Raw genomic sequence first — 15,665 nt, forward strand, 5'->3', positions numbered from 1 at the left:
CTGAGACATATTATTGCTAAGTTTTACAAAGTTCTGCTAAGTCCTTTAAAAGGAAAATATATGTCCTTCAGTTTTTTGTTACCTAGGATTTAGGAATATTCTTCAATCAAAGAAATAGGAACAGTGATGTGTGCTAACAGTTATAGGTTAATGACTTAAAAAATAATCTACATTGCACCCTAAGGAAGAATGAACTTATTGCTGAATTGAATTGACAAGTGCTGAGCTAGTCAGTGTGCCAATGAGCCAGCTATAAGACTGCCAGTTACGTTTAATCAAGCGTCTATTCTTATCAAAATTTTAAAGAAGTATTTTCCTTGCTGATTGGTATATATATATGTGTGTGTATATATACATAACGAATTCTATCATAAACCTGGTCTTTAATAGCATATACTTAATCTGAATAAAGGGATATGTGTCCTGGTAAATTGTGTGACTATTATATTAAATTGAACGTCACATTGTCCGTGATTTACAAAAGCTAAAGATGTCTGAGTAACTGACAGATGTCAATCAAGAGATTCCATTGTTCTAGGAATTGTATATATGACACCAAAATTCTGAAAAAAATTGTTTATTCTACTGTGACCACATCTATTTTATTCGCTATTTTACAAAAATGAATAAAGTATGCACTATACAGTCTTTTCACAGAAGCACGTATTATATAAATGTGGCATATGGTGAAACCACTTCAAGCTTCTGAAGAATCAGCAAACTGTAAAATACTTTACTGTCATAATACAGCATTATTTTCCTCCGGATGAAATCATTTGTTTTCATTGTCCGTGTAAAGTTCTTTTGCTAAATACTTATGTCTTAAATATCTCTTAGATATTAAAATCAAAACAAAAAGCCTTTGCTACTCCAGCCTACCCTCGTGAAAGGCAAGGATAATAAGCCCTGATGCAGTTGTTAGGTTCTTCCGGAGGGAAGTAGAAAGAGGCCGGAAGGTTTCAGAACTACAAGCAAAGTCAGTGAAGCAGAGAGTAAATCCAAATATTCGGCAAATGACAAACCAAAAAGGAGACAGGCCAGCTGTTCACACTGGGAAGTTACTGAACATTTATTTTGGTTCAAGTTTTATTTTTATATGAAGAAGGAACAATAAGTTTTCTACGGGGGTGGGGTGTCTCATTCCTTATTACACGAATAGGGAACAGAGAGTTTGCGATGCAGGGGGGTGTTTCCTCTGGGCGCTTCTACACTCCCCCTTCTCCCTACCGGCCACCGATACGGTAGGACCTCCGCCTTGGGGACAGAACCCCGGGGCGCCTCTGCTTGGGCGGCGGGGTTTCTCCGCGTTCATCCTCTGGGGTCCGGCCACACTGCTTACCCAACTCTCGCTTTTCAAACTGCGATTTCTGAAACAGGGCAGACAACGGCGAGGGTCCCCTTTCACGCTCGCTGCCCCCGAGCGGCGGCGGGCGGCTGGGCCCGGGCTGCGAACAAAGGCGGCGCGGAGCGCGGGGCGCGCGGGGCGCGCGGCCGGGGTTGGCGCGCGTCTCTCCGGCAGGAGGCGGCGGCGGCGGCGCCGCGCCCGAGCCTGCATTCCTCAGAAGCGCCCGGAGCCCGCGGGGCGACGTCACCCCCGGCTCCGCCCCCATCCCTCCCAGAGCAAAGTAACTCTTGACTAACAGGAGAGCCTGTGCCGAGCATGGAGAGCTGCCGCCGCGGCCGGCCGGCGACTCGGGCGACGCTGGCGCCCCAGAGGTAGTTTGGCGACCGCGGAGCAGGAAAAAGTGCGGGCGGAGGCTGTCCACTCCCCGCCCTCACCCCGCCGGGCCCGGCCGACCCCTCAGCTGTGGATTTCGCTGCGATCCCCCCCGGCAGCTCTTTGCAAAGCGGCTTGAAACTTCTCCCAAAGTCGACATGGATACAGCGGCGGCGGCGCTGCCTGCTTTTGTGGCGCTCTTACTCCTCTCCCCTTGGCCTCTCCTGGGGTCGGCCCAAGGCCAGTTCTCAGCAGGTGAGTGGCCGAGGAGGCGTCCGGAGCTCCGACGAATGCCCGACCCGGGGCTCGCCAGGGGTGGAGCCGGCTCCTCTCTAGGGCCGGGGGGCAAGGGTTTGGGGGAAGCTTTCGCGACCCGGGGTGGGGGGTACCGGGCAGAGGGAGAGATGTCCCCAGACTTCGTGCCGGCTGGGATGCGGGGCACCGGGGTGGGCGCCACGGGGGCAGGTAAGTTTCCTCGTCGCGACCCATTGTTCCTGGCGGAGGATCGCTCCGGGCGCAGGCGGGCAGGGCTGTGCGGGAGTGCGCGAGACAGTGCTTTTCTTGGGAAACTGAGAGCCTTGGCGTCCGGCGCCGGCTGCACCGCGCCGGGGAAGAGAGAAGGAAAAAGTAGTTACGACTCTGGGGACTGCTACTCTGTTGCTCGTAGTGCGGGCTTGTTGCTCTCCGCCGCTAAAGCGTTCCAAAAAAAATTTCCCGGGGAAGCCATTGTCAGAAAGGTGGAGACTCGAAGGGAGTGACCTCGGCGCGCTTTGCCAGGTGCTTTTTGTCCTGGGAATAATCTCTCCTGACTATTGTCTAACTACTTCCCCGTCCCTCCCCCAGTCCTTGTCGCCTCGTCCAGCGTTGGGCTGCTCCTGGGTTCGCCCTGTGGGTTAGGGCGCTGCGCGGAGTAGGTTCCGTGTGTGTGTTGGTGGAGCCTGTAAGATGTTTTGAAACATGATTCTAAGGATCCACGCCGAGCTGTCCTGGGCAGCGAGGTCTGGGCGCCGGGTCTGGGAAGCCTGACCCGCGGTGTGGGAGCCCGCTTCTCCGGCAGAGCCACCGCGAAGCTGGCCCAGCTCCTCCCGGAGCCGGCCTGCGTGATGGGGGCTACAAACGACTGCCGCCCGCCCAGAGAACCCAAGAGGAGGCATCCGGTGCGGTGTCACCAGTTAGCCCTTTGGGTTCTAGTAAAACCATTTAGAGAAGTCCGTGAAACCCCATTTCTCCCAGTGCCGTCCTCCGTTCCCTTCCAGTTCTGTGATCCTTCCTGGCGGTTGCTTCTTTCGTTCTCTCCTCTGGGGGCTCTGAAGTTTCACCAGGTGGACGCTGGGAAGCAGGCTCCGGGGCGATCGTCTGCTTCCCGCCAGTCCAGACAACTTTTCTGGCCAGCCCACCCAGCTCTGCTTGGCTGGCGAGCGCATCTGCTTCCTTGGTTCGCGGTGCAGATGGAGACGCAGAGGTGGCCGAGGGCTCCTGGACAAGACGGGGGAAGCGACAGCCGCGCTTCTGGCTGAGGCCACAGGACGCGGAGAACGGACGAACTTGGCACTGTCAGTTTCTCTCGTTGTTGTGGCTGCCTGGTTTCCTGGAAGTAAACTCAAATTGTTTTCCGGAGTAATGTTTATTTCTCTTCCGTTCTCTTTCCCCCCTTTAGAACTCTGTAAAAGGAGGTAGATAACAAATTCAGATGGCAGCATGTGCTGTGCACTCAGGCAGGTTGTGAAATGCAGCGAGTACAGGAAAAGTTATGTATACAGGTGATGTATACAGAGGACAACAACTATGTGCAATGAATGATCCGAAAGCCTAATTTTAATTCTTTCTGGAGTAAGCATTACTGCAGTCATGTCTGACATATAATGCCTGTTGGTACTGGAAGCGTGCTCGATGTAAGACATTACATGCAGGCAAGTTGGAGTGGGTATTGATTTCTGCACAGTGTTTGTCAATGCACGGAGAGCCTACGCTTGAAAAGGCATGTAGTTTGTTAATTGAAAGTTGGAATTCTACCAGTTGCATGATTAAACTTACATGTATTCAAAATTTGCAACTATTAATGTCTCAACAACTGATGGATATATTTACATCTGTAAAGAAACTTTTCTTTTTCTCTTTTCAAATGTTATTTACCCTTTAATGAGCAAGTAAATATTAAATTTCCTCCAGCGCAATGTACAGATGAGCTTTTCTGATCCCTGGAGTTCAGATATCTCTAATGAACAGTTATGTTCTTAGACATGCAGTTCCAAGTAATTTAACTAAATAAGCCTGGCTTTTCTTTTTTGACAAAGCAAAACATTCGACTTTATTTTATAGTTAAGTGAAAGAATGTGCAGTCCTAACAAATGCAATTGTGGCAGGACTGTATCTCAAAATTTTGCCATTCAGGATTTGTATATATGCCCAGAAATGAATGTCTTTTATTCCCACAGTTCAGATTGTGGCTCTGCCTTTCTCCAGAAGCTAAACGTTTCTTTTGTAAAAATTTCCATTTTCTGCTTCACCTAAGTCATTTGTTATTCTTCTGTCATCAGATTTTATGGCAGTCAGATTTGTTGCAAAGACACGGGGTCAGAGATTGGAGGTGTATTCTTTCTTGCGTTTTTTTCTTACATTCTACTTTAAATGATGAACTTTTATTTCTTTTGAGAAATTTAAATAAAAATGCTTTAAAAGTGTAAAACAAATACATGTTCAGAACTTTAAAATATGTTTTAAAAATCACACTTATTAGGCCATTTTCCACTTTTAGATATTATTGTGTGCTTCCTAACATGGTGAGCCTCAAAAGCAAAACTTGAAAGACTGCAGATTGTTGGATCTTTGATATATCATGTACTCATCCAGTCTGCTTTGTTTAAACCACGGTTTAGGAATAGTTTCATCATTTTGAATTTTTTCTTAGCTTTTGGGGTTAAGGTGTAAAAATGCTACATGGTGAGCCTCTTGAAAACCTGAACTTCCAGAGCTGCTTATAAATCTCAACTTATATTCTTTCAGTTTGATGGCTCACTTAACACCTAAAAAAATGTGTCATATCTGTGTTACATCTGGGGAAATTGAGGCATAGAAGCACGAGGGTGTGCTGAAGTTTATTCACTAGGTTGTGTAGTTGCCATCTCTTGATATAATGTGAGAAAGTTTTTTGTATTAGGACTCAGATGACTGACAAAATCAGTCATAGATGAGGTACCTGGAGACTCAGCTTTCTCATCTGTAAAATGGGGATAATAATACCTGATCTGACCTTTCCTCATGCTTTTTATGAGGATGGTGTGAAATAGTTTAAATGAGCTGGAACTGTGTATTGTCAGACATTATGCAGCTATCTGGGGTGTAATCATCATATATTAAAGTAGCTAAGTGCATTGACTTCAGTCTTTTCTTGCTGCCCCAGTTTGTCCTAGTAAGCGCAGACTGTTCAGGAGTGTGTGTGTTTGTGTGTGTGTGTGTGTGTGTGTATTTGTGTGTGTCACTCAGCCATTCATTCATTTTAATTGTTGGTAAACATAAACATCCTTGTTTGGCCAGACCATAATTTTATCAGCTCATTGAGAGAAATTATCCTTGAATTTTTTTTTTTTTTTTTTACTAACCTTCTGTAAATCCTTACTTGAGCTGAACCTGTGGAAGAGTCACTATTAACATTCATAGTATTCAAACTGTAGAAGAAATTTATTTTTAGTCAATTTCTTTAGCTGTCTGTTTAACTATTGGCTGTTCACCCTTTTCATCTCAGTGGGAGAAAAATATGTGGCTTTTTAGATGCAGTCTTATCAGTGACCTAGAGAGGGACTATTGTCTCTCTAGTATGATGTGAGCCTGGCAATGCAACTCCAGATCCTGCCTTGGATATAGTTCCTGGCATGTCACACTGTAAGCGTTTACTTACTTGATCCCTTAGAACCTTGCAGCTCATCAAAGCAGTGCCACTTTCCCAGTGTCTCTCTCTTTGCTGTCTCTGTATGTGAGTTAAATTTCTCTTATACTTATTATCTCTACTGGGAAGATGCATCAGAGAGACAGCTTTTTAAAGGTTTGCCTGTCGGTTTTCTGGTTTTGATTGGCCAGAATCTCTCGATCCCTCAATTCATTAAAACTCCAAGTTCTAAACTATTAATAATATGTAACCAGACATTTCTGGGACTGGTTTTTCTGTCACCAGTCTCCATATAACTGACTCTTGATTTTCCTACATTGCAAGATGTCGTTTTGTGTCTGGCCAACCCAGACGGGAAGAGGCAGGTCTGGCTGCTATTTGGGCTTTGGCATGTGTGCTGCTGACAGCTCTTCTCTTTGTATTCATAAATGTGAATCTGAAAAATAAATCAACCCCTCTGTCATTCTACCCCTCTCCCACACTCCTTCCCACTCCCCTCTAGCAACAACAAAGCTCCACGTGCAGATACACAAAATCACAGCCTTTTTGTTTTCACCAAATATCTTTTGGTGCTGATCATGTTCTTAGAAACTGGAAAAATGACTCAACCATTACCCAGAGCAAATGCCAGTCCTCCCACCTAATCTCATATTTTAGGCAGTGATGGTTTACTACACGTTTTTATGGCCTTTATCAAACATTTAATTCATGTCATATGGTCCTATATAGAGAAACTAGGTTGTTGCCTACTAATGCTTTTGAAGTGCTGTGTTCTAGGTCTGCTCAAGATGGTGTTAAAGACAGTGTAAGTCATGCTAAATATGAATCTGCTTCTTTGAGGCATGGAAAATGCTGTCCTCCTCTGCCCTGTGCTCTTCCTATTTCCCCTACTTGCTCTTCACGGAGGGCAGGAAGAGGATTGTTGGAAGACTGAGAGCAGGAAACATCAAGGGAGTTTACAGATTGTTCTTAAAGACAAAACAAAACACTGGGAACGTGTGTGTGTGTGTGTGTGTGTGTGTGTGTGTGTGTGTGTTTGATCTTTAATTTTCTAAAGAGGGAAAAAAGCCCTATTTTTGATTTGTTTATTGGAATCAGCCTTTGCCGGAACACATTCATTTCTTATTCTGTGGATGTAAAAACTTCCCTCTGTGTATTCCTCTCAGACTTTACCCTTTGATCATATGTATCTGGTTTGTGTTCCTTTATCAAATGGTGTTTCTTTTTGCCTAAAAACGTTATAATTGCTTTTGAACATGACTTGTTTTTCTTTCACCAAAACTCATGCTGTTTGTCATAGTTCTGAATAATGGTATTTTGTCAATTCATGATGTCTTAAATGGGTGTTTGATAACAAAGTAAGTACATCAATCAAGCTAATTTTTATTTCAATTGAAGGTAGAAATAAACTTGTAAATCCATGAAATAATCTTTTAATGTCACAGAGTATTTGTTTGTGCTTATATATCTCTCAATGGAAGAGAGACTTTGAGTTCCTTTTTGTAAATGGGGTTAGAAAAAATTTGAGTGCCACATTGCCTGTTATTTTGAGATAGTGACATAAATCTGGGCTTTGGAAAACTTTAAAAGTTATGTTTGAATGTGTGATGTCAATGAGAAGTCTGGAGGTAGATGGTTTACAAACTTCAAATTCCATCTTAGTGGAAATTGTGTTTTTATGAGAAATGCTCTTAAACATAGTTCCACATAAAAGGTTTTATTAATTCCATGAAAATTCTGTTGGGAAAGGTATGTTTATTTTCCTGCAGTATTCTTATGGGAATTCTTTTGATTTGTAGTTAGTATTTTAGTAATAAAAACTGAACTTACATAATTAAAAAAGTTTTGTGTGGTTTTGCAGATTGTTGAGCTTCTGGGAAACATTGGGCTTGGGATGTAAGAATCACATCGATCCTGTAGTGGAACATTGCCATTTCCCCACTTAACTCTGGTTGAGTTTTTTGGCATTCTCCTCTGTGTGTTGGTAATCCATAAAAATTACAAGTGGCTTATTTTGTCACTTACAGTTGTTTTAGGAGCAAATTAAGTGGTCCTGAATGAAATAATCCATGTTTCCACTTTATATGATTGTAGATAGAGCTCTGTTAATAAAAATGAACAGAGCAGTGCTGGCTGAATCCTTTTACAGGTGTCATTCTAGGAATTATTTTCAAAAGAAGAACTCAGAAACAAATCCAAATAAAATAGTGTCTAGAGTTACTGTTTGCATTTATTTTGTTGAGAAAATTGAAAGATGTAAATATGTGTATTCACACACACAAATATCTAAACAATGATAGAACATCATTGTCCAAAGGTTCGAGTGAGAAGGAAACCAAGGATATCTACAGATGGGATCAAACTCCTATACTTATAGTCTAGATAGAGTATTGAAAGTAGAGAATTATTTTGTCAATTTCATAGATGAAGAAACTGAAATGGAAAATTATGAACTATATAGTATATAATATACTGCACTGGACTATACTTTAAAGGAGAAAATAAGAAACCTAATTCCAATAGATTGGTATCTATTTATATAAACTCTTCCAAATGCAGCCTGTGCCTTAACCAGCTGCTTGTAGGCTGATTCTCCAAACCCAGTCCAGGGCAGCAGCTGATCAGCTACATAAATTCCCCTAGTCCTTGTTGGACGGTAGGGTGCTAGCAGCTGCTTAAGTGGCAGACTGGCCACAGCTCCTTGATGTGATTCGACTTAGGTCATCCGGCAAATTCAAGAGTAGAGAGAGGAAGACTTTCTAATGCCCTCACTGCCCATTTAAGGGTTGATGGCTGATTGCTTCATGGTCATTGGATTCATCAATGGCAAGATGCCCTAGAATTTTGCTACTTGAATTATGGTCCATGGACCAGCAGCATCAGCATCACCTGGGAACTTGCGATGATCTTGTGATCACATATCAGAGCCCACCCCAGACCTACTGACTCAGAATCTGCATTTTAATAAAATCCCCAGCTGATTTCCTTGAACATTTAATTTTTGAGAAACACTGCTCTAGGACAAAGAAAGATCAGCTTGAAAAGATTTGCCACATGCTCTTTACTGTAGAGTTGTGAAAGAATTAATTACAACATGAAACAAATTTCCCTGGAATTATATTTCTGATCAGTATTTACTGAATTATAATTTAACACCCCAGATGCATCAAAACAACAATACTGTTCAGGTTTTTTTTAAAAAAGAATACTCAGACAATTTTGAAAAAAATATTTCATGAGAGAGTAAAATTAAGGCTAAATACTTTTAGTTGTGAACGTATTATATAAGAATATTTAAAGGTAAACATATTATCTGAGGAACTAAACATGATATATGCCAATCATTTTTACTTTGCATATTGACATGTTGATATGGAAAACGATAATTCCCTCTTTTTTTTTTTTTTTTTTTTTTTTTTTTTTTTTTTTTTTGCGGTACGCGGGCCTGTCACTGTTGTGACCTCTCCCGTTGCGGAGCACAGGCTCCGGACGCGCAGGCCCAGCGGCCATGGCTCACGGGCCTAGCCGCTCCGCGGCACGTGGGATCTTCCCGGACCGGGGCACGAACCCGTGTCCCCTGCCTCGGCAGGCGGACTCTCAACCACTGTGCCACCAGGGAAGCCCAATTCCCTCTTTTTTTAGCTAGTAACTGCAGTTTCTTGTTTTATATTTCTCTTTCTCTTATAAGTGTATTTTAAGGATTTTTGTAATAAAGAGCTCATTTATAGGACAGTCAAATTTAATGAATGGAAGTTAGGTAGAATGCATTAAATATCACTGGTATTCTTTTTACTATCCTTTGTGCTCATATTTAAGAACAGAGATTCTTGTCAGTTTTCTCCAGAGAAAAATTATGATGTAATAGACAGTGTACACTGTTCATATCAAAACACAATTTTACTTGCATTTTGTAGCTTGCTTTAGCATTCTTTGAGAAAATGAATCTTCCCAGAAGACCTAATTGCCTTCTTATTAATGAGCCTGTAAGTGTGTTTTGTTATCCATTTACTATTCTAAATGTGTCTACTTTTGCTGGCTGTTTGAACAGTGAAGTCTCTGATTAAATCACGATTGCTCTATTTGTTTTTGCCATTCACTAGCGACTCAGAAAATACTGGCATAATGACATGCTTATGGCAGAAATTAATGAAAAACAAGAGATATAAATTAATGTTAACCCGTAATGGTTGTATTGTGATATCAGGAGATGGAGTTTGGGGCAGTGCACAGCAGAATTCTCTACATGTTTGATACTATAAGTGAAAGTCTGCTTAACCTGTATTTTTTTTTTTTTTAATTATTTTAATTTTATTTTTTTTAACCTGTATTGTTTTAAATACACGAAATATAGTTACTGGATTAATGAATACAAATCAGTGACTTCCACATTTACTTGATTTAGACATTAGTGTTCAAAGGAAGAGGTTTAATTGTGGACAGATTAGTGTTAGAGAGCTTAGTGATGGAGAGAAACTCTCAAAGGTACTTCCATACATCTTGAAGAACTTTAAACACTAAAGTCTCTGATTTGTTACCTTTTCTAGTTTTACACCAAATTCTTGCTGTTTGTCCTAATTCTACTTGTATTCTTAACAGCAGTAATTAGGTTCATTTATTCCCTCACACATTAGAGAGGACAGAGCAAAAAGCAGTTGCCAAAACAACAATAGGAACTGCCATTTACTGAGTGCCTACAACGTTCCAGGCCTTATGATCGGTGTTTTACGTAATTTAAAATACTCACCAAAAAAATACTCACCATAATCCTTTAAGATCAGCATCATTTCCATTTTGCAAGCTGTGGCCTAGCGAGGTTAAGTATTAACTTGCCTCAGGTGACAGTGTGAGGGACTAGTAGAGCCAAGATTCATTATTGAATATATACACAGATGTAGCAATAAGACTTTTTTTGGTTACTTAGTGGCAGAAAATGCAGCCTAGACTGGTTGCAACAAAACGGGAATTTATTGTCTCTCCTAACTGACAGTTCAGGTGGAGCTTTACTTAGGAGTTCACATAATTCCACTGGGATGTGACCTTTCTCTGCCTGCTCAACTTAGCTTTGGTGTGCTCCAGAACTTCGGTCTTAGGCTTCTTGTAGAGGCGAGGTGGTTTTGGCAGCTTCCAGATTCTGGTCCTTTAGGAAAATGTGCACTATGCGCTGGGCACCTGAAAAGGCGGTGCACTGGCCTTGGATTCGGTGAATCATATCTGCAGCTCCTGAGGGGAAGTAGGCTGATTGGCTTAGTTTACTAGCATTCTGGGTTCAGCCCTAGATCCCCCAACCAGGTCATGTGGACTGATTGGGGCAAGGGGACTGTGGATGAAACTATCAGTTGTCAACAGATAGAGGGATAGGTTCTGGAAAAGCAGCCAAACCACAGTGTGGTTACTTGAGATAGAATTAAATAAGTCGTGAGCAGTGAAAGCCAGTGAAAGCAGAGAGGGGTGCACCTGTGTGTGTATTTATAATCCTTCTGAGCAGGGGTGAAAGGAGGTGGTGGGGAAAAGATAGGTGGAGCAGATAGTTCCCTGCTCTGGACCACTAGGTGCTAACATCAGGAAGACACCGTGGTCTAAGCCTTAGTCTCTGAGGGGAAGGAGGTGGAGGAGGAAGAGAGGAAGGAGGCCATCAGATTGTGGCAGGTTTGTGTGCATTGAAGATCAGCTGTTCATCATTTAGGGAGTGTTTCTTTTTTGGTCTTTAAGCCCTGCTTTAAAGCATGCATTTTATTATTTTCATGATTGTATTCTCTTTGCCTCAGTATTGAATAAGTCCAACATTAAAATTTGACAGAATTTTGAGTGTTGAAAGGGACCTTGGAAACAAATGCCTCTTAATTTGCTATAACTTGCTCAAAGTCATATAGCTTGAAAGAACTTGAGGTCAAACTTGAGATTTGGATTTATTTGGTCACTGTTATTAAAACATATGCATTGTTTTTGCTTAGTGGTTATTTATATAGATAGTTATTATTTAAGGTTTTAAAAAATCATTTTAGTTTGTACTCTGAAGTTCTAAAACCAGTGTTTCCAAAGGCAAACCTGACTTGACTGGCTTTGATTAGAATAGTATTCCAAGTATGAGGTGGTAATAAGTTGTGTGTCTGTGAATGAAAGAGATAATTTTATTTATTTATTTATTTATTTATTTATTTATTTATTTATTTTTGGCCTCACCGTGTGGCTTGCAGGATCTTAGTTCCCTGACCAGGGATCGAACCCGTGCCCCCTACAATGGAAGCTCAAAGTCCTAACCACTGGACCACCAGGGAATTCCCAGAAAGAGACTATTTTAGATAATTGCTTGTTCTTTTCAGTTATCCTGCAGGATTTATTTACACATATATGTGCGTGAACAGGTGTTTGCATGCATGCATTTGTTTGTTTTTAATAGATGCCAAAGGGTAAGCTACCATGGTAAATGATGCTAATTGACACAGAGAAATAGAACCTATTTAACTCTTCAAATTTTGAAAAACTCAGGAGGTGAAGGTGAACTTGTTTATAGTTTTGATCTTCTCACCTCTTGCTGCCTGACTTTATAATGCATATCTGAAAACATGGGATGTTGGACAGAGCTGCTGTGAGAAGGTACTGAATAATGAATGAAGTGTAGAGAAGTAGCAGCTGTTTGCCTAGCCTCCCCCTCTCACGGTGAGAGATTTATCTCCCCGGCCTGAGTTAGATCGGCGGCCTGCCGCTGGCCATGCCTGAGGATCAGGCGCCCAAATGTGGCTGCGCTAGTTTAGACTAGAGTGTCCTCCCTTCTCTGGCCAGAGCAGCTGGCCTGGCACTTAGGGGTGAAGGCAGTGGTTAGGGAGGAAGGTTGTTGACTGCTGTTTGTTCAGCATGCTTCCTTCTGTCACTGGAGGTTTGCTTTCACACACCTTTGTTCTCTTAAAGAACTTAATGAATTATTATTTTCTTCTCTGTGTGTTGTCTGTTTTCTCTATGACTCTTTTTTTAACCCCTTATACCTTCATCAGTTGTGATAGCTGTGACTCCTGAATGGTGAAGTTTGTAATAATTTGCCTAACACCCTGCTTGTTTGAAGCAGAGTGCTATACAGTCTTGATCCATTTTTGCCTCTTTATCTAAATTCGTATTTAAGTACTTCGGAAGTATATGAGGTGAAGGATTTAGCAGCGATCTGCTTCAGAGAGAGCAGGATTCTTTGGATTCTTTGGAGGTCTGTGTACAGAGCATTTTAGTGCACAGAGCATTGGGCTTCTATAAGACTGTGTCCCACTCTTAGCTCTGTCACTTTCAGGCTCTGAGATTTGGAGTAATTCCTTTCTACTTGACCTTGATTTCCTTATCACTAAATGGGAATATTACAATGAAGAGTCATTTTAATAGCTTCTCTAGTTACTCAATAGGACACTTTTAAAGGTAAAATAAGTAATATATGTGAAAGTATTTTTCTGATTGGAAAGTACCATAAAAATGTAAATTTTTGGGGGGGAATAGAAACTTGGATAATAAAGAAATTATTGTGTTGAAGGCACAAAATACATGGTGAAGAATGGAAATGAAAACAATAGATGCTTTGTATATTTGCATATCTAAGTTATGCATTGCCATCTAAGTTGTTTGCATATCTAAGCTTTTGGGGAAAGTGGTATGGAAAAGAAGAGTCAGTAAGATTCTAGTGAACAATGAGTAGTTTTGTTATGTATCATAAAACTTAGCCCCCATTTTCACATATCTGTATGTTTTACTCTTATGTAAGTTTTCATATATATAGGTAAGTTTTATATATATATGTAAGTTTCATATATACATGTAAGTTTTACTCTCGTGTTCCAAAACATTTTTTGTACTTCCGCCAGATATGTTAATGAAGATTATGTGATTATCAAATATTTTTACTGATAATTTTTGAACATGTGTTTTAAGGACTGTGCTCATATATAGCAAGTTGTGTGTATAGTTTTTCTTCTTGAATATTTTCATGAAGAGAGAAAAAAATGCTCTTGCTTTCTGAGCTGGTTTGCCTAACTGGTGAGAGCACGATTGTAAGGTTTGCATCGATTTATTTACTCTTCCATTCCACAGTTCTTTGAGCGTCTACTATGGGTCAGTACTGTGGCAGGGCCTGGGTATGCTGGTGGGCACAGATATGACTTTTGTGACAATTAAGCAGTGGTAACCTTCGCATAGCTCCGCATTTAGCAACTCAACGGGTGAAGCCTGGATCTGTTTTGTGACTGACCTTACCCCTGTGGCTTGGCAAGTCTCAAAGCTGAAGTCTGTCTCTCACAATTTGTGGGTCCACAATGCAGTGTGTCAGCAGTCTTTCCATATCCTTGAGTCTACACATAAAAAACTAGAAGCTTACCGAAAAAGAAATATGCAGAGATATGCTGCAGTGATAGTAAAATTCCACCAAGTGGAAATTCCCCAAAGTTGGCTAATTGGAAGTGTAAACAAGTCGGGCAGAGGAGAGAGCACGTTTGTTTTCTGGAAGCTCACTTTTTCTCCCTTTTGAGGCAGGATGAGGAAGGTGGGGAGGCGTCCTCACAGCGGACAGTGTATGTAAATATGTCTTCACAACCTCAACACTCTTGCTCAGAGGCCCTGGATTTTGGGCCGCAGATTCATACTGGCTGTGCCTGCAGCTGCTTATCAATGGCCGCTGGTGCCTCGACTCTGACCTGTCTCCTCTCTACGGCTTCAGGGGGGCGTGTTGTCCTGAGTAGTGGGCAGCCACTAGGGAGGGGATCCGGAGAGGCAGCTGGGAATGAGAGTGGACCTTGACCATCCCCCAAACTGCCCTTGCACCTGCATCCTGGAAGCGGAGCAAATTCTATTCCTGGCGCCCGGGTCGATCATTTTGAAGGGGAGCAACAGTACTGTCATTTCAATACACCTGTTGCCCAACTAGGAAATGGAGATCCTGAACATCTGTATTAAAGGAGGCCCACAGGACTTGCAGTGGGTGAATTAAGGAGAAAAGTAATTTTGGAAATATGTAAATTTGTTTGAAGCAAAATCAAAATTGCCAAATTACAAAGACCCAAGCTTCAAAAGTAGAAATTTACAAAACTGTTTTATTCGAGTCACTAACATTTTATGCCCATTTCATATTTAAGCAAAGGACAGTCAGAATATATAGCATAGTATTTAATATCACAGACTTTGGAACCTGACTGCCCGAGTGTGAATACTGGTTCAGACATTTCCTTGCTATGTGACCCAACCACATTCCTTCAGTTTCCACATCTGGTAAAATGGGATGATTCAAGTACCTATCTCAGATGTTTGTTTTGAGGAATACGGAGTTAAAGTGCTTAAAAGAGTGCCTGGCACACTAATAAAATTCATCCACTTTAGCTTTTATTATTATTATCATCATCATCTTTTTGTTTTTGAGCAGAGAAATGTTTATTGCAGGGCCAAGCAAGGAGAATGGGCCCTTGGCCTTGGGGTTCATGCTCAAAACCCCAAACTCCCTGATGGTTTTCAGGGAGAAGTTTTTATAGGCAAAATTTGGGGTGAGGGCTGCAGGGTGCATGACTTTCTTCTGATTGGCTGGTGTTGAGGTAACAGGGCGGTGCTCCAGGAATCTTGTGCTCAGCCTGAAGTTGCCATCCTCCACCTAGTTCCTGGTCTCAGGACTCAATGAAGCTCAGGTTCTTGATGGCTCATCACAGAAAGAATTCAGTGAGAGACAAAGTGATAGGTAAGAAGTGGATTTATTTAGAGAGACACTCCATAGACAGAATGTGGGCGGTCTCAGAAGCCGAGAGGCCATCGTCATCATTATTCCTGGACTAAATTAAACAATGTTTGAAGAATATCCTGATCCCATGCTGTTATCTTTTAAAATTTCTGACTGCATTATCTTTTACTTTAAAATAAAACCAGCAGAGAGTAGATAACAGGATGCCTGAAATAGATCAACTCATCTGCCAGTTAACAAAGACCACAGCAAGCACTATAAAGAATGTAATTCAGTGTTCATGAAAACAATAGGCAAATTTACACTGATTCCTAAGAATCAGAATCTTAGAATGACAAAAACAAAACAAACCAAAAAACACTATCAAGTGATGGATG

At 41.7% G+C, this 15,665-nt stretch overlaps 1 protein-coding gene across 7 annotated transcripts in view; it reads left to right on the top strand.

The window, feature by feature from the left end:
• The first annotated feature begins 1,631 nt into the window (after window positions 1-1,631).
• PTPRK (protein tyrosine phosphatase receptor type K) overlaps window positions 1,632-15,665 on the top strand; it is a 598,377-nt gene continuing 584,343 nt past the window's right edge. For 5 of the 7 annotated variants that reach the window (XM_028494461.2, XM_028494460.2, XM_028494459.2 and 2 more), the window contains exon 1: window positions 1,633-1,972. In XM_028494461.2, coding sequence (XP_028350262.1) covers window positions 1,876-1,972 — 97 coding nt within the window. In that variant the 5' untranslated portion in view covers window positions 1,633-1,875. Of the gene's footprint in view, window positions 1,973-15,665 lie in introns of all 7 variants that reach the window. The other 2 variants (XM_028494462.2, XM_024122494.3) reach the window with 2 other exon arrangements.

This window comes from Physeter macrocephalus, chromosome 10 (assembly GCF_002837175.3).
Source record: "Physeter macrocephalus isolate SW-GA chromosome 10, ASM283717v5, whole genome shotgun sequence".
NCBI classification, from domain to species: Eukaryota; Metazoa; Chordata; class Mammalia; order Artiodactyla; family Physeteridae; genus Physeter; species Physeter macrocephalus.